Source organism: Maylandia zebra, linkage group LG16 (genome assembly GCF_041146795.1).
Source record: "Maylandia zebra isolate NMK-2024a linkage group LG16, Mzebra_GT3a, whole genome shotgun sequence".
In the NCBI taxonomy this organism is placed as follows: domain Eukaryota; kingdom Metazoa; phylum Chordata; class Actinopteri; order Cichliformes; family Cichlidae; genus Maylandia; species Maylandia zebra.
This window is the reverse complement of record NC_135182.1, coordinates 35,051,410-35,078,008: the sequence shown is the minus strand read 5'-3', so window position 1 is coordinate 35,078,008 and position 26,599 is coordinate 35,051,410. Positions and strand designations below refer to the sequence as shown.

General features: G+C 42.1%; 1 protein-coding gene and 1 long non-coding RNA gene across 5 annotated transcripts in view; one reads left to right on the top strand and one right to left on the bottom strand.

Moving 5' to 3' along the window:
- LOC101471429 (partitioning defective 3 homolog B) overlaps positions 1-26,599 on the top strand; it is a 231,506-nt gene that overhangs the window by 59,373 nt on the left and 145,534 nt on the right. For all 4 annotated transcript variants that reach the window (XM_014409193.4, XM_076875376.1, XM_014409192.4 and 1 more), the window contains 4 exons: positions 2,195-2,289; positions 13,037-13,104; positions 22,508-22,591; positions 24,531-24,656. In XM_014409193.4, coding sequence (XP_014264679.2) covers positions 2,195-2,289; positions 13,037-13,104; positions 22,508-22,591; positions 24,531-24,656 — 373 coding nt within the window. The remainder of the gene's footprint in view (positions 1-2,194; positions 2,290-13,036; positions 13,105-22,507; positions 22,592-24,530; positions 24,657-26,599) is intronic.
- Positions 11,781-15,621, bottom strand: LOC143413099 (uncharacterized). Its single transcript, XR_013093676.1, has 3 exons — positions 15,057-15,621; positions 13,155-13,314; positions 11,781-12,710 (listed from the first exon to the last, which is right to left on the bottom strand). It is a non-coding gene; the product is annotated as an uncharacterized LOC143413099 (long non-coding RNA).

Here is a 26,599-nt window from a genome sequence, read left to right as displayed (position 1 = left end):
GCACATTAGAGCTCTGTGATGTTCTGGTTGCAGATACATCACACATTCGGTGTCGCCACGTCCTTCCTCACCGGGGGAGCGTGGCGGTTCAATCCCTACAAACTTTGCTTTATGTTAACAAAATTAATTTGGAAGTAGATTTACAAATGTGCTTGTCCTGGAGAGGGTGAGAAAATTGTGTTTTATACATTTCCCACTCCATCATAGCACATGACCACTGGTCTTCTTTGCTCCCATTGGTTGTTGCATCAAAGTTGAGGGTCGTTAAACCCAATGCCAGCTCTTATATTTAATTGGATAGTATTCACAAATTTGCTAAATATGGCTCGTGTTTCACAGAGTACATCCCTCTTAAGTAAATATTCACTCACCTGTTCGACGACTTGTTAATGCAATTACCTTATGAGCCTCTGTGCAAACCAAGCTTTAGAATGGGAGAAGAAAAGGGATTTAAGTGGCTTTGACCTAGCATAGCTGTTAGGTTGGTCTCAGTGTTTCATGCACTGCTGATCTGCTGGGGTCTTTCTGCACAGCCATCTTTAGTGTCTTCACGGTTTGAGCTGATAGGAACAGAACAGTAGCTCAATTAACCACTTTTTAGAACCAAGGTATGCAGAAGAGCATTTCTAAAAGTACAACATCTTAAACCAGGGGTGGGCAACTCCAGGTCTCGAGGGCCGGTGTCCCTGCAGGTTTTAGATGTGTCCTTGAACAAACACAGCTGATTTAAATGAATAAATTAGCTCCTCAACATGTCCTGAAGTTCTCCAGAGGCCTGGTAACGAACTAATCATGTGATTCAGGGGTGTTGACCCAAGGTGAGATCTTAAACCTGCAGGACACCAGCCCTCGAGGCCTGGAATTGCCCACCCCTGTCTTAAACCTTTAAGCAGATGGGCTACTGCACCAGAAGACCACACCGGGCGCCACACCGGCCAGCTACGAGCAGGAACTGAGGCTGCTATTCGCACGGCCTCACCAAAACTAGATTCTAGAAGATTTCAGAAACTGTTCTGGGTCTAATGAGACTCCATTTCTTAATATTTTGATGGTAAGGTCAGAATTTGGTGTAAATGACATCAAGCTGTTCAGGGTGGTGGTGTAACGGTGTGGGTCTGTGGCACTCTTTAGGACCCATAATGCTAATTAAGCGTCATTTAAATTCCACACATGTCCATCTCTTTATGATCACAGTGGACCTTACTGTCATGGCTGCTTCCAGAAGGATAACACACCATGCCACAAAGCTCAAATCATCTCTAGCTGGGCTCTGTCATGAGTTCACTGTACTCTAATGGTCTCCAGTCACCAGATCTCAATCCAATAGAGCACCTTAGGGATGCGGCGTAACGGCTGTTTCCCGCCACAGCTGCGTGATGCTGTCATATCAATATGGACCAAAATCTCTGAGGGTTTTCCAGCACCTTGTTGAATCCATACCATGAAGGAAGCATCCACCTGCTCCTAGCAGGGTGAACTTTTAAAGTTGTCCAGTAAGTGTCAATTTATGGCTATTTAAACAAACCTATTTGTAAATCTACAAAGTTGGACTTTACACACTAAACAATCCCAATCTAAAACCACAGACTTGTAAAATGTTTCTTATATTACAGTGTAGCTGCTGTAGCTGTACATTTAAAATTAACACATTAAATCTCAGGAAAACGTCCCAGCTGTGACCAGAACGTAACATTTGTGTGTGTTTCCGTGTGCGTTTCTATTTTTCTGTGATAAACCTCTCGCCTGTCTGGCTCTGGAGCCAGGCGCTGTCTGTTATTTTGGACTGACCAGAGGAGCAGAGTCAATGTGGCTTCAGACCAACTGTTGTGTGGTTAGTTGGTGGTTAGATTCATGCTATGTGCTTTTTTCTGAACACAGCTTATGCAAAGATAGAAATGAGGGAAAAGTTGTTGATTTACGGGCTGCTGAACATCTTCAAACATTTTGAGTAATTAATTAGTGTGCACACTGAAGCTGCATAAACGAACACACATTTCTGCACTCGTGTATGTATAACCATGACTTTGGGCGGCAGATCTTCTCACTTTCAAACTCGTCTTGATTTTGCATCATGTTGCAGATAACACGTATATGTCTCTGTTAGTGTACGCTCATCAGCTTACAATTAATGTTTAAGTATCTGCGCATTAAGTCTGTGGCTGACTGGATGCTGTCCTCTGTATGCTTATTATAGACACACCCCTGCTGGTGCGAAGCAGCAGTGATTCTGCCCTCAGCCCCCAACCAGCAGAGTCTGAGCCCTCCTTCAAGGAAGACAACACTTTGATGGTAAGACCCTAAGGCCACTGGAGGAAAAAAAGAGAGAACAGCACACAGAAACACACTTAAAGACCTAAAACTAAAATATAAAAATACTGTAATACTTACATTTCAAGGATTTTTCTGGTATGTATTAAAACAATACGTATATGTTCATATATATATGCATAGGAGTAGGTCTTGGCTGGTCTACCTGTGAATCAGCAGAATGGCCCTGAGCCACACCTGTGGTGTACGAGGCTAAACGATCAGTGCTTGGTCGGTGCAATAATGCTCTCCAAAGTTTTCCTCAAGCTTCAGCAGTTCAAGTTAAGTGTGGTTAGTCCAGATGTTCCTCTATTATGGAAATACACATAATGGCTGAGTATACATTTACTGTTGTTAGCTGGATATTTACGGTCTTCTTCTTCCTAATTCCTCAACAGCTCGAAAAGAACTGTGATATATTGTGTTAAATAGGCACCGGCTAACTCCTGTATGACACCGCGTACCACGGCATATTTATTAAAGTCGAACTGATTGGTATCATTAGGTTTTTCCAAAGTTATACTATCTTTTTAAAATGTGTTTGAATAGCTTTTGTAAGTTATTGATTTACTCTGTCTCATCATGGGCACTGTGAGCTTCCTTCTAATGCTGTTGTAAAAGGGAGAAACGATGAGATATTTATGCCCTTGTGGCTTTTGTTGTAGCAGCAGTCCAGGGACAAATGCTAATTTTACCCCACTGCTCATAAAGCTCATAAAGAGTATAGCATTCAACGTTTATACGAGCATGCAAACGTCTAATGTTGATGCTGCTGGGGATAAGGAAAGGATAAGGAAAATTCATAATTTCTTTTCTAGTTGGAAGCATAAATGAAAGTAGTGGGAATACTTTACAGCTGGCCTGGTCTGCTGTTATTATTATGAATGTCTGGCCTTTTTAATGTATGTAGGAAAGCATTATATACACTGTGCATATACACAATGATGTGAATGTAAATGCAACATCATTGCACGCACAATCCTGTTATTTAAAGTGTTTTGTTTGATGTGCGCTGCTCGTGTTTGTCATGTTTAACACACGGTTACACGTTTATAACGGCAAGCTCAGGTGTCCTGTGGGTGAATCAGTGTTGTGTGTGTGTGTGTGTGTGTGTGAGGCACATGTGATTAAGGTTTGGGCTGAATGGAGCGTTTAGTGTCATCATGTCTTTTCTCTGCAGACACACTTTGTCACTTCAGGCTCCGTTAACAAAGATGGATGAATACAGTTTTTCTTCCCTCTCTTTTCATTTTTTGTCTCTCTCTCTTCAAAGGTCATAGGGCAAACTCTTTTTCTTTTTTTTTTTGATCCTTTCCTCTCATGTTCCCGGTATTTTCCACCTTCTACACACTTTTTTTTTTTTTTTAAACATTTTTAACATTTTGACCCAGTTTGTGTCAGAATGACTAATTTGGAGTCACAGTTAACCCAAAGTAAACACAAAAGGAGCTGCTGTAGGAATACTAACCGTTTGTTGTCTGTCATGTTTGGGTTCTTCTCTGAAGCTGTTTGCACTTTTTAGTCTCGTGATCTTCTTAAAAACAGTCAGTCTGTCCATGCTGCATTTCTTCAGTTTCCTTTCTTTGTCCTATCTGAATACTCAGACCCAAAAATATAGGATGCACAAGTGCAGCGATGACCTGATACATCTGCTTACATGTAGCGCGATAAACCCAACATCCATCTAATGGAGAACAGCTAATTTCACTAGCTTGAATTCAAATTGAACGTTGATCGAGCTCTGCCATCTTTAATCTATAACCTTCATTATCATGTTACACTGTTTATTCCAAGAGCATTGGGTAGATTATTTAAAACATATATTACACATTACTTACTCGTTTTAAAACCTAAAGAATTACTGTACTTTGTCTGCAACTCCCCATTTACTTTCTAAGTTGTGCCTTAGCGTTGCAGCCAACAACCAGTCAAACAGGCTTCGCTTTTGCAGACACGTCAGCGTCTATCAAGCACATGATCAGGACTGCAGCAGTCTGTTGGCAACCAAGGCAATCACGAGGAGGCTTTTGGTGCAGCAGCAGCAGAAACCTCTTTGCCACCATCTTAACACTGACGACTGCCAGCAGCCTTCAGCTAAACAATTCAGGAATACATATTTTTCCAGGTGAGCAGTGGTTACCAGTGGAGTCACTCACCGGTCTGTGTAAACGAAGCTTTTGGCTACAGCCACATGTACACAGGTATTTTTGTAAACTGAGATTTTCCATTTTTTTTTTTGTGATCAACATTTTATTGATTTAAAACGGGGTTGGGGGGGGGGGGTACAGACATATACAGCACAACTGTAAACTGCAGTAGCAAAGCAAACATTAGCAAACAAGGCATAGGGACAGCAAAGAAAAGACACAAAAACACAAAGTTAAAACCAATTATTGCCTCTTCCAGGAGATAACTCTGGATGAGAAGATTTTCCAAGCGTCAACAGTCGTGGGTCGAGCTTTATTTAATTTTGCTGTGGTATGTTCAAAACCAATAACACGGATAAGACATCGTCTCCAGAATGATTCCATACAAATGTCAGGACAGAACCATTGCTTTGTAATAGTCTTCTTTGCGGATGTAAATCCAGCGAACAACATTTTGCATTGCATTTGTTTTAAGGAGATTTCAGAGGTATCGTTAAGGAGACAAAGACCAGGATTGGGAACATAAAAAACTTCCAGTACCTCAGATAACACAGAGTTCACAAAGACCCAAAAATCGGATACCACAGGACAGTCCCAAAACATGTGCAAAAACGTGCCAGGTGATGAATCATTGCAGATGTGACAGTAATACGTAGCCTGTAGTTTCATCTGGAACCTCCTATAGGGCGTAATGTATGTTCTGTGTATGGTTTTGAAATGAATTAATTGATGCGCCAGGTTCTTAGAAGTCAAACTCAGATTAGACCACACTGTATCCCAGTCTATATTAACCTGTAGTTCTCCCAGTTCCCTGACCCAAATAGATTCAATGGGCAGGGACTTCATACCATGTTCAGCTAATTTGTTGTAGATTTTGGAAACAGAGGGTCTGCCAGATTTAGGCAGGATCCAGTCCAACATGGGATGAGAGGGAAGAGGAGAGTCCCAGGGGACACCGTATGCTTTTAAAGCTGATCTGAGCTGCAGATATACAAAGTAAGAAGATGCAGGAAGAGAAAAACGTGTCCTTAAGTCCTGAAATGAGCAAAGGCCTTGGGCGTTGAATAGATCATCAAAAAGGTTTATCCCGAGTGAGAACCAAGAGGGTTGAACAAATGGTCGGCTGCCACATAGTAACTTTAAATTATGCCAGAGTGGTGAGCTTTTACAAAATTTAACTGGAGCACCAAGCCGCCGTTCTATCTTCCTCCATACCTGTATAGAGTTGGCAATAATAGGTCCAAATTCGTTGTTGTTGTAGAGCGTATTGGCGGGAACATTAGCAAACAGAAGATCTTGTAGTCTATGCGGTGCTGCCTTGGCGGATTCGATCATTTTCCACGCAGTAGTGGTCTCTGGGTTGACCCACATACCGATTTTCCATTTTTGTTTAAAAAAAAAAAAAAGAACCATGTCCACAACGCAAAAAACAAAGTCAAACACTGTCAAGGACATGCCGAAGCAGCAGGTGGCGATATAATTGTAACCGTGTAGAAATGTTGGCCAATGAGAGGTCTGGAAGCCTGGGAGGGAAAGAGAACAAACTGCAGAAGATTAACAGCAAATAGTATTTTGTCTACATCTGCCATTGTAGAAATTCATCTCATGGAAACAATAACATGGCGCACGTGACTAAATCTCTGTTTTCCTCGTCCACACGCAGTTTTCAAAAATCTCCACGCTGGCAGGAGTTTTTAAAAATCTCCGTTGTCAGTGAACGAAAACACATAGAAAAATCACTGTTTTCAAAAATACGCGTTTAGGTGTGGACGTAGCCTTAGTGATCGTTTTCACAGCGGCTGGCAGCAACCTCAGTGTGTGACTGAGGCCAATTTTGTCCTTGTAAAGTGGACACGCATACTTCTTTATACGCAACAGTCTTTGTCGTTTCACATAACAAATTACAACAAGTACCACACAACTCCACTGCTCAAATGTTGTGGGCCGCTCTGCAAAAGCACAAGTTAAAGATATATTTCTTTTCTATACACATGTATCCAGATAATTAAATTAATCAAGTAAAACAAGTTATTTAATGCTCTCATTTGTTAGCCTTAATGTCATTACAAATTTTTGAACCACTGAACAGCATGTCTTTATCCTGTCTTCCTTCTCTCACCCCAACCAATCACAGCAGATGGCCCCGCCCCTCCCTGAGCCTGGTTCTGCCGGAGGTTTCTTCCTGTTAAAAGGGAGTTTTTCCTTCCCACTGTCACCAAAGTGCTCGCTCATAGGGGGTCACATGATTGTTGGGTTTTTCTCTGTATGTATTATTGCAGGGTCTACCTTACAATAGAAAGCACCTCGAGGCGGCTGTTGTTGTGATTTGATGCTGTGTAAATAAAACTGAATTGAACTGAAGTGTTAAAATTCTTCATTATAAAAAAGTTTAATATATTTTCTAATGCTTTATCCCATCATTGATAATTAAATACACCTGTTCATTAATAATTGACACGCATTAACAGAATATTATAATAAATAAAATCATTATTGTGTGCTTGTTGTGTAGACATGCAGTCCTGACATGTTGTTGTGGCTTTATTTACTCAGAAAGTCCCTCCAGTCCGCTGGTTAAAGGAAGCCCGTGCTTGATTAGACTCCTGAGTAGTGATCCTTGAGCCCTTGAGATTCCTGACTGGACAAACACCCTTTCTTAATCACGCTGTTTTCCCCACAGACCTCTCTGTTTGCAGGGTTTAGTGCTTTAGGGGACTGTGGTTGGTCCTCAGAGGTGGTCAGTCTCCATGCTCGTTGTTGCTGAGGATGACCTAACATGTTTGTGACTGTGCCACATGCATTTGTCCTGCAGAGTTCAACGGCACCTGGTTGCACCTGTTGTCTCATGTCTTGTTGGTAGTTGTTGAGTTTTGTTACACTGACTTCACACAAGTGAGATGAGAAATAGACCAGTAACCCACAGCTTGGCACTCATAGTAAACTCCATAATAAATATTACGCACCTTATTGCTAATAACATTGATCTTTCCTGGAGAAATAAGGTAAGGAGTTTAGGGCCACAGATTGTGTTATTCTAAACTCAATTTCCACTCTGTACAACTAAGCTGCTGTCACTCGTGCAGCTACTGATATGAAATATTACAGGATGTCAGTAATGCAGCAGGCATTGAGGTGCTTATATATTGGTTGACCACATCAGCTCCTCAGGCTTCCCTTATTTCACACATAAAATCTCAGAACTGTAGTTTTCAACTTATATTACTCCTATTACTGTGAATTAATGTTCATCGTCTTTAATAACTACATTGTGTTACGTTAAAAGAGTCATACCCGGACCAAAATCATACCCGGATCATACTGATCCACATATACGTACACTCATCATAGGCGTGAATGTCATGGTAATTTTCTGCTTTTAATGTTGTCTTTGAGCTGTTCTTTTTACAGGGTTGGATAATTGTACAGCAGAGATTTTAAAACACAAGAATAGATGTAGTCCATGTGTCAGCGGGTCAGGAGGACCAACACATATCTGTCTGTGTGTTTGCAAATATAAACCGTTACATCAGATTTAAGTCCAACCGTTCCACCGTACCACAGCTGTAAAAAGAAATCTCTCTTTCTGCACGTTTTTCCTTCACATCTTTGTGTTTTTTAAGCCGTCGGTGCCACGCGGGTTTCCTCCATCTACCTGCTGTGCTGCAGTAACTACCATGTAAGTGCTGGAGTGCTAAATGGCCCTGTGCTGAGTGTTTTCTGAAGAAATTCTCTTTCTGTTTGTCTCTTCCTCGTACTTTATTTTCTCAGTCGCTGTCAGTCTTTTTTCGTCTCTTTCAGCGTCCCTCACTCTTCGATTCATTCGCTCGTACTCACACGTACGCGCACACGCTCAGTCACTGGCTCATCTGTCTCTTCTCAAGCAGCACGGTTCAGATAGAGGTAATGGCTCTGGGTAATTGTTCAAATTGTCACTTGGCCTTTTGGTGAGAGCGATGAGGGGAAGAAAGTACTCTTCTTGGAGTAATTCTCTGTCTTTCTCCTGTCTCTGTCTTTGCTCCTTCTCTTGGTCCCCTCTCTTATTTAATTTTGACCTGGAAAGATTTACTGGTGCAGCTCTTTCTTTCTAAATGCCAGACTCAAACGAGTACAGTACACCAAAAAAACCCACTCTTTTCCCTTTCTTACTGTCTGTCATGCTTACAGCACACAGACACACACAGGCAGGGATACGTGTTGGTAAAAATGTGTTGCTCGGGCTGGGGGTGCTTATTATTGTCTAGAATACCACAGGGACACTGCAGCACTTATTTTTAATGCTACACCTGTGTGTGTGCATGTCTGCATGTCTCATCATGTCTTTTGTGCCACCTTTCATGCATGTTTGTCATTGAATTTATTTTTTCATATACACATCTATAACTGTGTTATTAACAGTGTTTGGACAGAAACTGAAAAACGTGTTTTTCAAAAGCATCATTCTAAAAACTGATGTGAAAAACATACAAAACATGAAAAAAGGGGAACAAAATGATGAAAAGTTGTACAAGTGGAGGAAAAACCCCAAACAAAGAAAAATAACACCTGGTGGAGTGAATCACAGCTAATGGGGTTAATGAGAAACATGAGTGGGTGTAAAAAGGGCGTTCCAGAGAGAGAAAGTCTTTCAGATGTGAAGCTGGGGAGGAGTTTACCAGACTGTGTGGATGCATAGTTTCAAAAATGTGCTAATAATAAACAATAATATGAAGATTTTATCATGAATTTCCATATTTGTAAAGGAATCATTACTTCCTAATGATATAACATAAACCTAAGCTCCATAAGCTGCCATCCAGACAGAAGAGATGCTGCTTACTCCAGTCAGACAGTTGGAGCATTATGAAAGTAACTGGTGAGCAGCTGAAATCGTTAAAGAATAGCAAAATATTTGGCTTTCAAATAAAGCTTACAAAGTAACCAGAGCTGAGAAATGATGCCAGTGTTGGAATAGCAGCACAAACTGCAGCTGCAGTGCCTCTAAGTGAAGGCTGCTGAAGGCTGGCTGCAACACAAGCCCATCTCCAAAGAAGATGGGCTTAACATGAGCAACTTCACAGCTTTGAAAAGGACGTTTCCAACCTGATGGAAAATAATAGTTTAGTCCTCATCCACCTGGATGCTGTGGTTAGGGGCATGGTCCGTATGCATTGACATGTCCCTGACGCTGACCACTGTGTGCTAGGCCTGCATTTTGTTTGAAGACCACCAGGTGGCGATAACAAAAACCCCTTCTAGTCCTGTAGAAGTCTTTGGGAAGTCTTGGCTTCTGTCTTGGACTCTGTAAACACTTTGCTGCTGAGTTTATGGGTTCATTCACTTTTTCCGGTCATATTGAATATTCTCCATATTATCCATGATGTGCTTGTTGGCTAACGTGTTGCCTATCACAAGTCATCAGCCAATGAGCGAGAGGTCTGGCAGTCAGACCCGAGCCTCCTTGTCACGTGTGGTTTTGGGAAACCGAGATGGGAATGGTAATGATGCTAACGGTAAAAACCAAATAATGATGTCACTGTAGCTAGTCTGTGGTTCAAACCAGTCGGTGTCTGTGCTTTTATCATCAGTTGGCCTGTTCAAAGAAGAAATGCTGCAGCGCAGTGGTGAACACGCCCCTCTCCTAAACCTTTTCCTGAGATGTAGCGGTACATGTCCACTTATCCGGGAAAGGAAATTCCAGACAGCTGATTCAGTTTATCTAGCCTCAGTGTTTTCATTGGGAGAAACCTGTATTACTCATCCATGGACGTCTTTGTCTCCGCTGACTGCACGCCCACACAGTCCACATGGTGAACAGGGAGGAATGCTGGTTTGAGCGAGGAGTCAACCGAACCGAGGAGGGGGTCTAAGAGTAAATCTATACTATCTCACAATGCTGTGATTGCAGTCACCCCCAGGTCTCTGTGAATAGTAATCATAGCCATTAGTGGTTATGGCAGTTTGTGTGTCAATGCCTGTTACACGGCCGGGAAAACCTGCAGTCAGCTGAGACTGAAGAGCTCACCTGGATGATGAAAGGTTCCTCCTGCTGAAGTCGTTGCCTCCAGATGAACTGAATCAGTGTTGGGTTTTTTTGAAGTACTGAATTAATGATTCTGTTTTGAGCTGAACTTGGTTTCATTAATTGCACTAAATGATTCTGACGTGCACTAAAAACTACATTAACACCCAAAAACACACTTCACTCAGCACGTGTGTGCTGTAGTGTGTTTCATGCTTCATTGATTCCTTTACCTGCTGCAGTTTAAAAATTTCAGCAGAGAAAAAAACATTAAAAAATAGTTTAATTAACTTAAAAAAACAAAACAAATTAATGAGAAAAAATATTAAATGTTATATCTCAGTGCTTTTGTTTCCTTTGCTGTTCAGAATTAAAACAACTCCATATTTATTCCTGCACATTACCAAAGGGAAGATGGATGGCGTTGGCTTTGTCAGGTTCATACAGATGAAGACACGTAAAGTGCACACGCAGACACAGAATGCATTAATACTAATTTATCATACCGGCTGTGGTAGCATTTTCAGGGAACACTTAGCCTGATTGGTCATTCAATAATTAGTAATATCACTAATAGTTTGCTCTTTTTATCCGCTTTTAGCAATTATTAGATTGGACCATGAACGCTAAACGCTTGCAGGCCATTTGTTAAAAGCATAGTTATTCAAGGATTATCCATCAGTGATTCAAAATGGAAAATCTGCTTCTTTATTCTACACGTTTTGCAGAACCATTAATGCTCCAAGTATTGATTAAGCTGTCCAATTCTGACAGACTAATATATTCATTTTTCCCTGCAGTAGGCCTCAACATATTTCAAATAAATCTTTGTCATTGAATAAATATATCTTTCATTTCTTATCAAGCTTTAGATCTTTCAATCATTATTTTTAATAAACTTTTACTTTGCGTCCAATTAAACTGTCCGTCTTTGTGGGAATGTCTCACATTTTCTTATAATTATTAATTCCTCTGTGGGCTGTGATTTACTGACACTGCTGAATTTGCAGCTTTGTTAATACTTCTAACCTCTAAAAACTAAATGAACTTTTATTGTTAATGTTTCAAAAAAACCTGATTATCATCATGAAAGTGAGCTAATTCCTTCAAATAAGAGCAGCGACTCCAGTTTCCAAACTGCAAGAGGTTCAGTGTCTGTAAGTAGAAGAAGTGTTCAGAGGAACGCGCTGGTGTCAGTGTGAATAATGAGAAACATTTATTCGTTCAGATTCATTTACTTGTTTTAAATTAGCCTCTGATAAGTAACATACATTGGTGGCCTTTTGTAATTAATATGTTGCTCTTCCAAAGAGACACAGAGTGAGAGAGGCTGTTACTACACACATTTATTAAATGAGACATACAATTAAGCACCAGAGGCTTTGCAGTTAATATACGAGTGACTGTTATGACAGGAGGTTACTATAATTAATGTTACCTGTCATCCTGTTTCTAATTAAGCTCACGTGATGGCATCGACAGCCAGGCCAGACTAATTGATTTGCGAGCCGCCAAACCGCAAACATATGTTTGCTATCTGTCATTCTGCGGCGAACGTGACCTTGCCTTCCTCGTCTTGTCGCGTCACCCGTCGTCTCTGACTTTACGTGTATTTCGTGACTCGCCCCGACTTTCCTCTTCCTTGCTCTTCCTCTCCCTGGTCTCATTTGTCTTCCTCTCAGCCTCTCTTCGTTCCATCTATTCCTCTCTCTGTCTCTGACAGGTGGAGTAGATCATGTGGCAGTATTGGAGGGACTGAGGTCAGAGGTTAAAGGTCATATGAGTCCATTAGTGTCTACCACTAACGGAGAGACTTATTGACCTGCGTGTGTTTGTCTCCATATGCTCAGACAAGCATGCTCTCCAAGGTCTGATGTCCCCCTGTGATATTCACCAATATTCATATGTGAGTTTGGGTCATTCTTACAAATAATAATAAACATTTCATATAAAAATAAATCTTCAGTTCTTTGCAAGTGTAGTTTGAGTAGTTTTAGAAGTCTAAATTCTAAAAACATATTAAAATAATGAACGAAAAGTCTGTCACTAAAGACTGACTGATAATATATCCAAATGTCCAAAAGTATTACGCTTCACAAAAAATGGGATTTTGTGGATTATGAATTATGAAGTTTAAACATCTACTCTGAGGAGAAATCGACCAGTTACATTGTTTAGTTGATCCTGTTCCTGCGAGAGCTCCTTTCCACCAGCACTGACCGAAGCCCAGCCAGGTCTGCCGAGGTGCGTTTCCCAGTCTGATGATGAGACCGCTTTACAGGCAGAAGCAGTCGGGTCAGTCCTGTTGGCTGACAGACCTGTGGCTTTATGCAAACTTTACACTATGGTATAATAAATGTGATTCACACTTGCGTTTACCTTCTTCTAACAGGATCGGCTTCATATATGAATTGTTATTTGTTCACTTCACTCATTTCTTTATTCTAAACTCTGAATTTTAGACAGTTTAAATCAAAATACATAAACTTCCTTGGCTTAGTCACTCATTACACTTTTATTTAAACCGTAATTACTTAATTTGTCCACGTCTACAGTATACATGCTCTGTGTCTGTTCTCTGCAGGCAGCTGGTCCCACTGTGGAGAGGCCAGCAGGGGTGGAGCGGCCAGCCAAACACCCCTTCAGTGGAAGGTCAGTGTGTATTTGTGTGTGTGTGACTGACTTCTGAACTAATTGCTCACCTTGATAAACATGTAAAATATATTTTAAAGAAGTGTGGTCATGAAGCTGGTTGGAGCAGAGATGGAATAATGACTCGCAGAGAGCAGCAAAGATGGTGGTGGAGCGACTGGAGGCTGCTGTTGTTTTGATTTGGTGCTTTGTAAATAAAGTTGAATTGAACTGAAAAAAGAAGAAAAAGCCTGTTAATGCCCAGGTGTGTCTCTGGATGGCTGCCGGGTGCTGAGGCTGCGGTTGAGAATAGTTCTTGTTTGTGTGCATGTTTGTCTACATTTGTGTTTACTTCTGTTTATGTGTGTACTTCTGCCCTACTTTCCCTTCATTAAAGCTGTATTCTAATCCAGATCAAGGCCTTCGCAGATGCAGTGCAAAAAGCTCCATCATTAGCTCACTACAAAAGATTGCCAAAACAGGGTCAGGGTCACAAACAGAAACGCAGAAACACACTCAGTGAACGCACACGGCCACGCAGAGACCGCCACACTCACATGGGCTGAAAATAAACAGCTACAAACATGCTTGCATCTTTTTTTTTTTTTACTTTCACAGGCAGACACACATGCAAACACTAATGAGTGCAGTAATTAAGTGTTCAGGGTGTGCAGTGCCCTGTGCCTCCTTTGGGCCTTTAGGCATGTGTGCACATGTGCTTGTTTTGGTAGTGAGGAGGGCAGGCTGCCACATTATAACACAGGGAGAAACAGTCCACAGCATACGCAGTAATCTGTAAAGTACTGCAAATCTGTGCAGGAGTGCTGACGGTGAGGCTTTAGCCAGGTGTGTTTCTGTGGTCAAGCCCTGCATTAAGCTCCTCCCTCTACAGAAGCCTGTACTGTGAGATGGTTTACATTTACACCGGAGCAGATTAGCACGATACCGTACCCTGCACTCTTGGCTTGCTCTGGGGCAGGTTACCTTACACCCATCAGTCGAGAGTGACCAATCGATTTTCTGGAAGACGGTGTCAGATTCCCAGAAAACTTTTAGGGAGCTTGTGAAGGTTCATCTGTCCCTGACGAACACCAGTAAGAAATGCAGATTCTAAGCTGCAGCTTTCTACATTGTTTTCTCTCTTTTGGCTGAATACAATTTAAAAGCAATTTCATTGTTCCATAAGCTTTAACACAGAAATATCCTGAGAACAGGCTACCTGAGCCTCGTCCTCGTTGACCTTATATCAAATTTGCAAGTAAGCCTCCTTCCCAGTTTGAATTATGTTGTATATTTGCGCTCAGGCTGTTCTACACCACTGGGATTGCAGCTAAGAGAATATGGCAGTGAGTGTCTTTATGAAAAACTGGAGCCACCGCTCATTTATTCATATTTCAGTAGGAAAATGGGAAATGGATGCTGCAATTTATTGAAACGTGCAAACATAAATAGTTTAAGGATTGTAAGAAAAACCAGAGTTGGTACAATTCTAACAAAGTTGTAAGTCGGTAAATGGTGTGAAGCCTCTGAGGCAACCTGTCGTCTGATTTTACTGCTTCAATAATGTTGAGCTCCGAGCTCTGGGAGGCCCGATCCGTGATAACGTGTTTCTGTCCAGGAATGCTTTTGCTGCATGTTTCAGCATGTTTGGGATCGTGCTGAAAAGTAACGTCATTGCCACCCTTTGGTGCCATTTTAGCCGCTTAGTCAAAGGAAAAGTTCTAAAATGAAAAGATTCACGACAAAAATGAAGATTCTGTGTGGAACTGTAGCACCAGCCTGTTTCTCTGTTAAAGTTCCTGTTTCATAACAATGTCGTCCTCTGATTAAAATCTAACAGGTAAACAACTTTATCTAGTTTTCTAACTTCCTGTGAATTGGCAGCTGAGGCTGAGAGATGAAGGACGTTTAAAGAAAGCCCAACATTGTTGTGGTTGATGATTCATTCCTCGAATACTGATAGTGATACTTACATTTTGCCACAGCTCGCTGTTTCTTCACGTATTTTTTGTGTGATTTATTTAGTGACGATCACAGATACGAGAAATTCAGAGCTTTCTGTCGCAGCGCAGACTTCTTGTGGGCTGACGAGGCGTTCACTGCCACAACTATTCCAGAACAATCCTGCATGGCGTTGTTGAAAAGATTGCTTTGCCTAACAAAGTCCCACAGTAACTGCCTGATAATCGTGCCGTTACCTGAAAGAACTGTTTCACTCTCCTCGGCTTGTCCATTAGTTGCCGTGGCACGAATGAAAACGAGTAACTGTACGCTTCGTTTCCTCGTTCTCTCGATTCGATCCGAACGTCTCAGACGGATTCAAACGCGTCTTTCTGTTAACGCTCGTGAAAGTGCCCACACACCCAAACAGACTGACTAATATAAAAACCAAGACAGTGAATGAGTCAGCGGCTGTTACAAAGCGATCCGTGTGCAGCGCTGACCTCCGCTAATGTAAAGTTTATTACCGAGTGCAGTTAACACTCAGTTAGGACAACATGTAGTTAACCTGTAAAGGAGAATTATGAATGTGTTGTAAGAATAATGTGCCACCTTAGCCTCTGCTTTTAAGGCTGTGCACACGCAGGAATTAGATCACACACACGTAGACGACACGGAAGCAGCCTCCGTGACAGATGTGGGCAGTACCTGCTCTTTTTTCCCGGCCTTTCTATGGCGTCCTCATTAAATCATGACTTACTATAACGCACAACTTTGCCTCCTGAATTAATGGACGGGCAAACTAAATGGGAACAACCTGAGTCTGATTACCTCTTGTGACACTTTGCCGTTCAGCGCAGTAAATATAACAGTTAATATTTAAGACACCCGCTGAGATTTGTTTTATTTTCTCTGTAACGTTTTTTTCTCACACCAACCATCTCATCTGTGAGTAATGTAGACGTGATGTAATGGTTTCCGTGGTCGCTGGGGAAACGATCCTTGAAATTGCAAAAAAGTCCGAAATGAGAGGAGCGCAGCCATAAATACTGGAGCAGAGAGGCATACGTTAGAGGAACACGTGCGTCCCTGTGACAGAGTGTGAGTTTTGTGCGCCGTGTGTGTTTTTGTGCGTGTTGTCGTCCTCCCGGAGTGTGTTTGCGTGCGAGCATTCGTGCACCTTTAAATGTGAAGCTACACCTATAAATACGGTTATGGCTCATCATAATTTTTACCGCGCTGCGTGCACACCAGAAAACTCATTACGTTTGAATCAAAATGTCCTTTTTATACAGGGAAACAGATTTACTGTAAATTGGTTTATTGAAATAGCATTTCAGCTATATTATGTTTCTTTGTGAATAAGGCAGGCAGAGTATCGGAGGTGTTTTAGAAGCTATACGAGCTGAAGAGGTAAGTAGGCTTCACCGAGTGCAGAAAACTAACTGGAAGTAAGAGGTTTAGCCTTGCTTTACCAGCGTATGAATATGTATTTGGGGACCGAACACTTCCATTCGTTGCCAGTGAATTTTACTCTGCTGGTGTTTTGATACTAATCTGCTTATTTAGTCTCTGCCTGCAGTTCAGGGGAGAAAAGTTTGAACCGAGATTGCGGTGTTGATTATTCTTATTACCGAGGGTCCTTTTATGACGCGCTGTTGTGACCTTCTTAGTCATAAGGAAAATGGAAATGATGCAGGGATAAAGAACTGGATATAAAGCCATCGTGTCTACATTTAAGTATCAGTTATATCATATTTCTTTTAGGATATTGGGATTCCTGACTGTAAGAAACCTGTTATGTTGTGAACTGAGAAAAGAAGGACAAGCTTCATATAACTGGGGGTTAAATTACACCCTCACCCTGTCACCCAGGTGTCATGTAGGCTGCAGGGAGTTACTTTGTAATGTTGGCTGTAAAATTACAAAATCTTTCTCATCCTTTAGGAACTATTTCAGTTTTCTTTGTAGCCCAAAATGGTCGAGGAGTTAATGTGAAGCGCACACGGGAACATCTTTGTCTGTGTTCATAGTACGCTATGAATGCTTTATGCTGCCATACACCAAATATCCTGGTACACTGCTTATAAAGCTTATCTACTGCAAAAGCATTCAAATTACATAAAATAGTGCCGACTGATGATTTCAGTACAACTTAAGAGTTACCGGTTCTGTCAGTAGTTAGCGAACACAAAGTAATGTATTTGAAAGCATTCCTGAATCATCCAGCTAAGAAAAACTGAGGAAAACACTTGGAGTGATGAAAGTAACGTCCAGATGAACAGACGTAGCTTTCTGGGATAAACTAATGTACGACTTATTAGCTGTAAGTGGTGTCGTCATCCTCTGTACTCAGACACGATGGCACCAAACAGGCTCTAAAAAACTTTTAAATCTAACTTCACAGGCAGTTTTAAAGCTGCGATGCTTTTTAGAGTAGGGCTCCATGGTCTAAATTAGGGCGAACACATGCAGCGTTTCACCTTTCAGCTCTTTTGCAACCCCGGCTATCGCCATCTGGTGGAACTCGCAGAGAATGCAGCTTTAAGAACAGAAAAAAATAAGAAACTTGGATTTTACGAGCTACAATGACCTTTGAAAGATGTTTGCTCAAATCAAACCAAAGTTAATCAAATGAAAACTACATTTAAAATGTAGTACTACTATTTATTATTGCTACTGTCAGGGCCGGAGTGGCTGTACTGCAAAGATTGTCTCCAATCCTGAAACTGCAACATCTGGGCACAAGTCTTTGCTCCCTCTAGACGAGCCCTGAATAATGTGGTTTTGATGTAACGATGCCAGGAAAGAGTAAATGTGTCTCCATAGGTTTATAAATGCGTTTAATATGATTCACAAGCATAAACCCAGATTTATAAATAATGTAAATGTGTGTATATTCTGTTTTTCAGCCCACCCACAAATACAGAGAAATTTGAACATCTAAAACTATAATAATTAAAGTTAAAATTTATAATCTACAGACAATATTCTGAATTTCCGCTTCACAGACTTGTTCACTTTTGAAAAGCTTCCCGTGCACGTGTCTGAAAATATTTGAGACGTTTGTTCGGCTCACTTACAGTTTGTTAAATACGCGTGCGCAAAGTTTCCTCGACATGCACAGATCGCATCGTGTGTGCATGTGACGTTTTGAGAGTCTTCCTGAATCCATGCTCGTGCAGATAAACAACTGTAGGCTGGATTCAACTGCTAGAGGAAAACTGGGACATCTCAGCTTCCTGTGGAGTCCCCTTTCCTCAAAGACAACAGGCGCTTCTTTCCTAGATAAACAGAAAAGCTCATCACGCCTCGACTAGAAGACTCACGCTTACCAGTTACAGATGCCTGGATCTAGTTGTTCCACGTCACGTACAATATATCTACATTCAGAGATTAATCAGCATAATATTAGTGTTCGTCTGTCTGCTGTTTCCCCAGCAGAAGAGCATCCAGCATGTAGCAGCGGCTTATTTAAACCATATATGAACTTTCATAGGCGTTTTACATGTGTGTGCACAGGAAGCTCTTTGAAAATGAAATGATCACATTTGTGAAGTTTGTGTAAAAATGACCAGTATTTATTCCACACCACACTGCTCTGTGAGCAGCTGACATAACCGGGATTTGGGGCTGCTTTGCTTCCTCTGAGCCTGGACTCGTGTTTATGAAACAGCAGTGAGTTCAAAATTGTATCTTTCTGTTTTTGCGAGAAAACGCCAGGGCAGCGGTTCATGACCTGAAGCGTAGACATCCGTGTTTTAGATGAGATTCTTCAGTGTGACCTTTTAAAACAAACCAGGAATAACGATGAAGTTTTTAAGAAGGAGACGTCTGATATTCCTCCTCATCGATAGACCCAGAAAAAGTCTGATAAAGGTTGATTCCCTTCATACTCCTGCACCAGTTGTAGGGTTTTCCTCCCAAAGGTAACGTGTCTGTGTAGGTAATCCAGGTGACACATCTTCAGCAAACTTGTGCCGTCGCTTTGCTTTCCAAGCACCTTCGATCTGATCGAGGTTGTTACTGTGACAAACTCATGTTTATTGCACTTTGCTCTTATGCATTAAATACTATCTCTGCTACTTTTGTTTGTGAAGGCTCTCATTTATTTTATACTTTGAGTTCTTGTGTATTTTCTCACACTTATCTGTAGTATTTTTGTGTATTTTCACTGCCTTGCATTTACTCTGGCGCTCTGCGCTTGAAAGACTGGCTTTGAGGGGAAAAAGGAGGGAGAGAGAGAGCAGGATAAATAAGAAGAGGGATGAGACGAGAGGGAGGAATGCATAGAGAGGAAGAGAGCGCTTTGGTAATGCACATCCTCTGTTTTTGTTATTTCTCCTCTGTGTCTGTCTTTCATAGCGAGGATCAGTGAAGTGGCAGGTGGATAAAGGGAACACCTGCTCTCTTCATCTCTCTTTCGCTCCCCTCTCTTTGCTTTTTGCCTCTTTTTTTTCTGTCTCTTGTTCTCTCGTCGCGCTCCCTCTCTCCTTTCTCGAGTCTCACCCATTTTGTCTCTCCCTTTCACCCCGACTTCATTTTTTGCATTGATGCAGCCTGTCAAACATCTCACAGAAGAAAAAACGAGAAAGGAAATGCAAATGGATCTGAAGTGTTTGTGTGCGTCGGTGTGTTTGTGTGTGCGTGCCTGTGTTGTAGTTAGTGTTAGAGATCAGAAGCGCAGCAGCAGGAAGGATAGAGGGAGGGGTGGATGTTATTTTCCCTCTTGTATTAATTCTTTTCATTAGCCCTGTCTGATTAATTCAGTGCCTCCTCCCGCCTTCATTTCATTTTACTTCTAGACCTTGGTTGCTCGCTACTTTCTTTTCTCCTTTGTCCCTGTTTTTCTCCTGTTATACATCAGTGTTACTTTTCCTTCCTCTTCCTCTTCCTTTCTCCTTTCATGCCGTGTTCAGACTGATTCTGTGATGTGAGAAGGACGCTATCGGTTGCTTTCTGTGACCAAGGCTGAAAAATCTCAGTAAGTGTTTGTTTTAAATAAAGTTAAGTTTATTATTGTGATCACTAATGCAGGAAAACATCTCAACTTTACATTGTCATTCATAACACCAACGCAAATCTACTCAGCCAATCACATGACAGCAACTCAGTGCATTCAGGCATGCAGACATGGTTAAATCAAAAAACTACTCTGAGCCTCTCTGAGCACACAAAACCTCAGAGCAGTGTTTCCAGCACCTCGTTAAATCTGTGCCACGATGATCAAACCGGCTGACGCGTGTAACGCAGTTCAAAGTGTACCTAATGAAGTGGCAGGGGCACGTATGCTGATGAACTGTCCTCTAATGCTCAAAATTTCAGTCATCATAATGACATATACTCCTGCACCGTTCCCCATACTAAGTCTAACACCCTCCTGGGTGAAGGCCGTCAGTGGGGTCCTCCAACGTCCTTGGTCCTGGCTTTACTCTCATGATCTCAATTTTATCTTTGTGGATGTTCAGTCGTACAGCTGCTTGTGCGCTTGTCTTCTCTTGCGTTTGCTGGTGGTTGCAAGATAGTAACGACAAATCTTCAAAAATAATTGTAAAAAAAACCTGAAATCCAGGTGTTCCAGCTGTGTCCACTTCACTCCGCTTCTTCTTCCTTCTGTGATTTTCTTCTTTAACCCGTCAATCACTCACAGGATTGGGAATGGTGATAGCAGGCATGCTTGTCTCACCCCAGTCTGGATCTTAAACTCATTAGGAAGTTAACCGACTTCATTGGTACTACAAGGTTCCCTGTGCACACCATCCAAAGCCTTTTCATAATCCACAAAGTTGACTTACGCTCGAGTTCAGCTCAGTTGACTGTTCAAGGATGATGCGCAGGGTGGCAGTCGGGTCAAGACAGGATCTGTTTCTTCTAACTGTACATGAAGTAATCTTTACTGTAAGCTTGAAAAGGCACACTCCATTAATGCTGACTGCATTTATTTCAGGATCCAGAGATGTGACTGGTTTAGATGGGATATGTTATCCTTCCAGTTGATTCCATGGGCCTGTCTCATTTGGATCAGCCACAAAAATGTCCAGGAGTCACCCTAATCACATGTAATCATATGTCATTATACGGTCATACGACCGGTCATACCAGAGCTTATGACCATGTCATGACCTCTGGTATGACCAGTCGCGGTCTGGGACAGCAGCTGTGGTAGCACCAACCCCATCACTTTACATTTCCTTATTAACATACAACACAATGGTGTGCTTCAACAACACATGGAGAAATGGTATGTGTGTAATGACAGTTTCCAGTGTGATCCAGTCAGTTTTCCGGTTACACACTGAGAGCATGCTCTAAATCTTTAAACACCACTCTGTGTCCTTGCCTCTGTCTTTCTTCCCCAGTCTCACTTCCTGTTGTCTGGATTAAACTCAAATCTGCTGAGTAGCGATGAGGCAGCATTAGCTTTCTGTGTGTGTGTGTGTGTGTGTGTGTGTGTGTGTGTGTGTGTGTGTGTGTGTGTGTGTGTGTGTCTGAGACAAGGAGAGAGGGAGAACTTGTTTCTACACTTTGTATCTTTCCCTGTTGCCATCCAGCATCATCAGTAACCCTCTCTGGAGTTTATCAGCATCTGTGCTGCTATCAGTTGATGGGGGGGGGGGGGGGGGGTTTACGAATGGATGGATGGTCTAGAGAGAGAGGGAGACAAAACGAACAGATAGTCAGAGACGGAGAGGGGAGGGCAGAACAAAAGCACAAAACCAAGTTCAGACAAACTGGCTTCTAAAAACACGCACACATGCACGCATGGAGCAGAGAGAAGGTCAGGAGAGGATTAATGGCTGTGGGCTGATAGATAAACTAATCAAACAAACAAAGACTTCAGCACACACATGCATTAAAACACAGGCAGAATGTAAAGCAGATACATACTTGAATAATCGAAGCTAGACAGAGACACTGAGAGACTGAAAGCAAGTCAGAAATCCTCAGAGAAGGATGCCACATAAAAGTTGTGACAGGCGTGCGCACACAGCAGCAATCTGCACTTTTATTGACTTTGATTAGAGTGTTGGCATCGCCTCCTCTGCGGCCTGGGTTTGCAGACATGGATTAAGTCCTCGACAAAAAGTATTTTTAGCTCAGTGAACGGATCCATGGAAAATTACGTTTCAATCTTGGATAGCGCTTCTCCAAACTTTTCCTCCCCAGACCGGCACAGGTTTTTGTTCTGGTGGTACCACATGTGTGTGAGGGCTGCCCTGCTGTTTTCTCTCTGTCTGCACATTTAACATTTAATCCTTTTATTTTGTGTCATGCCTGATGATTAACCTTGGATACTTTTTAAGGCACATCTAAGCTTTTTATCTTGATTTCTGTTCTCTCAGGACTTTCCTGATTCTCTCGTCTCGTGCAACAACTGAAGTAGCTGTGCTACGTCAAAGCTACCCTTCCTTTCAGAGTAACTGAACTTGTATTATTTTGTTTTCTTCCTCTCTGTATGTGTGTGTTCACTGTGTGTGCACAGCCTGACCAGAATGGTGGAGATCCTAGGAGAGGACAGCCCTCTGGGAATCCACGTGGTTCCCTACTGCTCGTCGCTCAGCGGACGGTGAGTTGCGCTCACAACACACATCCTTCTATTTAAACCCTAATTCTCTACTTTAACCCCCAGAGACACTGTCAGATTACCATAGAAAGCATATACTAAAGTCATCCCGTCATAATCCTGTTATTTGCTGCGCTGCACTACATAAACACCCAGAGATGCTCCCACAGTGGGGAAAAGAAGAAAAGGAAGACATGAGTGCACAGCTATGCAGGGCTCTACTTTGGGTGTGGGACAGTCGGGCAGTGGATGGGGATTTCCTCACGGAGAGCAGGATAACTTTTTATGACTGTTCTCATGACTCACCTGACCTCACCAGTCTCCTGCTTGAATTCCTCGTTCTCTGTTTTTCCCCATCATGCGCTCCACGGTGTTTTTTCCTTTCTCACACACTCATCTCTTTGTTACCTTTTAACCTAGTTTCAGCATTTTTCATCATCAAACGCTGTATTTTGTTCAAGTTAAGGACCCGGAGTACTGAACTGTTGCCATTTTCTTACATATTACCATTTCACTCTCAGTTTGTAAGTTTGAAGGTGTTTATATCGTCTAATACAGATAACGTTAAGATGTCCTGACATTGTTACTACTGTGTTTAAAGTCATTCAAGGAGCCGAGGTAAGCAGGCAGTCTTTGCAGCAGCGACTAAATAAACAACATGCAGTGCTGCTCTCTTCGATTTTGGGATCACAGCCCACATTTTCATAGAAGACACAATGCTGAGTGAGAGAAGAATCACCTGTGATGAGTCGTAATGCACCGCGATGCACAGAATCAGGCGGACATAGAAGCATGCATTTAAACTACATCATCACAGTCAAGCGCAGACTAAATCATGATTGTACGCTGATCTTATGACTTGTTTGTGAGAAACAGGATTTGTTTCTGTATAAAACTCCAGTTGTTATCGTTGCTGTGCTTCACTGATGTGCTGCGATATAGCCAAGCATCTCCTCTTCGGCCTGATCTCGAGTCTTTGCAACTTTGCAAACCTAAACCATGCTGGCGTGTTGCGTGCTTTCTCCTGGCGACCCTTCTAAACGCCACACTTGTCTTTTCCTAATTATGCTGTGATGAACTTTCGTGTTTAACATGCTAACTGAGGCCTGTCGAGTCTGAGATGGAGCTGTTGGGTTTTTTGCGATGTCTCTGAGAACAGCACAGTCTGACCTTGGGGTGGATTCTGGGGCAGGGATAGCTCAGTAGGTAAAGTGGTCACCCCATGATCGGAAGGTCGGCGGTTCGAATCCACTTAACGGCTACCCTGAGGTACCCCTGAGCAAGGTACCGTCCCTACACACTGCTCCCCGGGCGCCTGCTTAGTGGGCTGCCCACTGCTTCACTGAGTGAATGGGTCAAATGCAGAGAAAAACAAGTAATTTCCCCATGGGGATCAATAAAGTATCCATTATTATTATTATTATTATTTTCAGGGATGCTCAGCCCTCTGAACGTTAGCATCTTTCTTGAATATCTACCACTTCTCACTGCAGAATGATGAATAATCAAATTATTTGGAAATGACATTATAACCCTTGTCAGACTCGTGGGCAGCAGCAGCTGCATCTATAAGCTCATTGCTTCCATCTTTCCTCCCTGGCATCGTGTTGGCACGTGCTTCAAAGCTCCAGACCAGCAAACTTCTGTTTTTATAGAGGTGCTCACACTTGCTGATGATCAGTTACCCTCTTCATTCCTTTGGAAGTAGTCAGGGTGTTTTCACAGGACCACAGGGAGTCTTGTGAAAACTTTCTTTTTCACAGGACTGTAAGTTATAGTAGAAACCCACAGCGGAGCTTGGAGATAAAATGACCATAACTGTGGTAAAGTAAACCATATGGAGACTCGTCTGTCTGCATGCAAGAAGTTCTGTGCGTTTGTGAACCTGTGCATGGAAAACGTCCTTTAATCTCTCGCTCTGTTCTTGCATGTTCTCCGTCAGGGCTCTTGGTCTGTATATCCGTGGAGTGGAGGAAGAGAGCCGCTCCAGAAAGGACGGCCTGTTTCAGGAAGACGAGTGCATCGTGAAAATCAACGACACCGATCTCATGGACAAGACCTTCAGCCAGTGAGTATAGCTCTATTAGAATAAATGCACGGCCGTAGAATAAAATAAACACAGCGTATCGTGTTACAGTTAATGTCCACGTTGTGTACGGACCAAGAAAGAACTGCTTTACGTTTAGGAGCTGCTGTTTCTTCTGTGAGTTTTGGTTAATGGAGCAATATAATCGCACTTAACTTTAAAAGTAGGTTTGGATACATTAAAATTACATTAATTTGTGGTATTGTTACCAAGTTAGTGAAAAAACTAAACTAAAGTATAAACCTGTCTTCCCCTGCTGTCTCACCTTCTGTGAGGTAGCACTGCAAATCCAAAGAAATGCAGAAAAACACTTGGCAGATGTTTAGCTGCTTCTGGATTAATGTGTGTGTGTGTGTGTGTGTGTGTGTGTGTGTGTGTGTGTGTGTGTGTGTGTGTGTGTGTGTGTGTGTGTAAAGGAAAGATTTGTTCAACCTTGGAGATCAAATGTTGGAGTTTGCTCACGGTGCCCCTGAAGCCTGAACAGGGCTACATAAACACGAGTGTTTAGAGATGTAATGTGATTACAGAGCATTAAAATGATAAAAGACACCCGTAAAAACAATTGCCACAGATTACAGGCACAGATGCGGATATTATATTGATTGCACCACATTACACTGTGTATTCAGTCCACACAACAGTTCCTGTCCAGTGTTCACTGTGGTAATGAGATTACGCGTGAGGTATTTTATGCTGTACTGTAGGTAAATGGATTATCACCGCTGAGGTTTGTACCTATTGTTCAAAGACAGGTGTGTAGCCCCCTGTGCACTCGCTGACACACAAACACACACACGGACAGTTTTTCTCCTGTATTACACCCTTAATCTTACATGTGATATATCGTCAGTCTGCATTAACAAAGTTGAATGGACTGTATTACACACACATACACACACATACACACACATACACACACATACACACACATGCTCTCTCAGTATTGTTCCGTCATGGCAGGTGTGATATTGTGATATGCAGCTTGATCCTGCAAAAGTGGGCCACAGAAAGTCCACTGATCCCCCTGAAAGCTATGTCTACACACACACACACACACACACACACACACACACACACACACACACACACACACACACACACACACACACACACACACGTTTTCATATCTTAGTGAGGACATCTCATTGACACAATGCTTTCCCTAGCCCCTTACCTGAACCCTAACCTTCAAAACTGAATACCTAATCCTAACCCTCAGCCTAAACCCAACCATAACCCGATTGTAATCCTGACACTAAAACCACATTTTGAGCCTCAAAAATGTCTTCAAACTCGTGAGGACCAGTGTTTTGTCCCCATAAGTATAATAGCATGCCAATTTGCTGTCCTCACAAACATGTCTAAACATGTGTACACACACACACACACACACACACACACACACACACACACACACACACACACACACACACACGCAGCTATCATATCCACTGCCATTGCCCTGTGGTGGCGTCCTGCGCCCATTAGCCCACACATCCACTCACTTCCTGTATCGTACACCGTGCAGATGTTGGCCTTTGGATTTACATTTGTAATAATAATATAAAAGCATAGATTTCCATGAACCGCCAGCAGGCATGAGGGCTACAAAGGTCTACTTTTATGGTCATATTTGCTAATATTAGAGACTTTAATAATTAGTATGATTCAATATTACAATACTCCCTCTGAATGAGTGAACTGACATGTTCAGCTCTCCTGGATGTCCTGTGAAGTCTCTGTGAGTTTTCTCTGTGATTTTGCATCCTGGCAGATATGATGCTCAGTCAGTTTGCCGTGAATGTGTATTACACATGTATGTATTCACAGAGGGGGACTCTAACGTGGTGTGGGCCTGCCCTACTCTCACATTAGTTATCAGATTTAACAAGATGCTGGAAGCCTCCTTTGAGATGTTGGTCTAT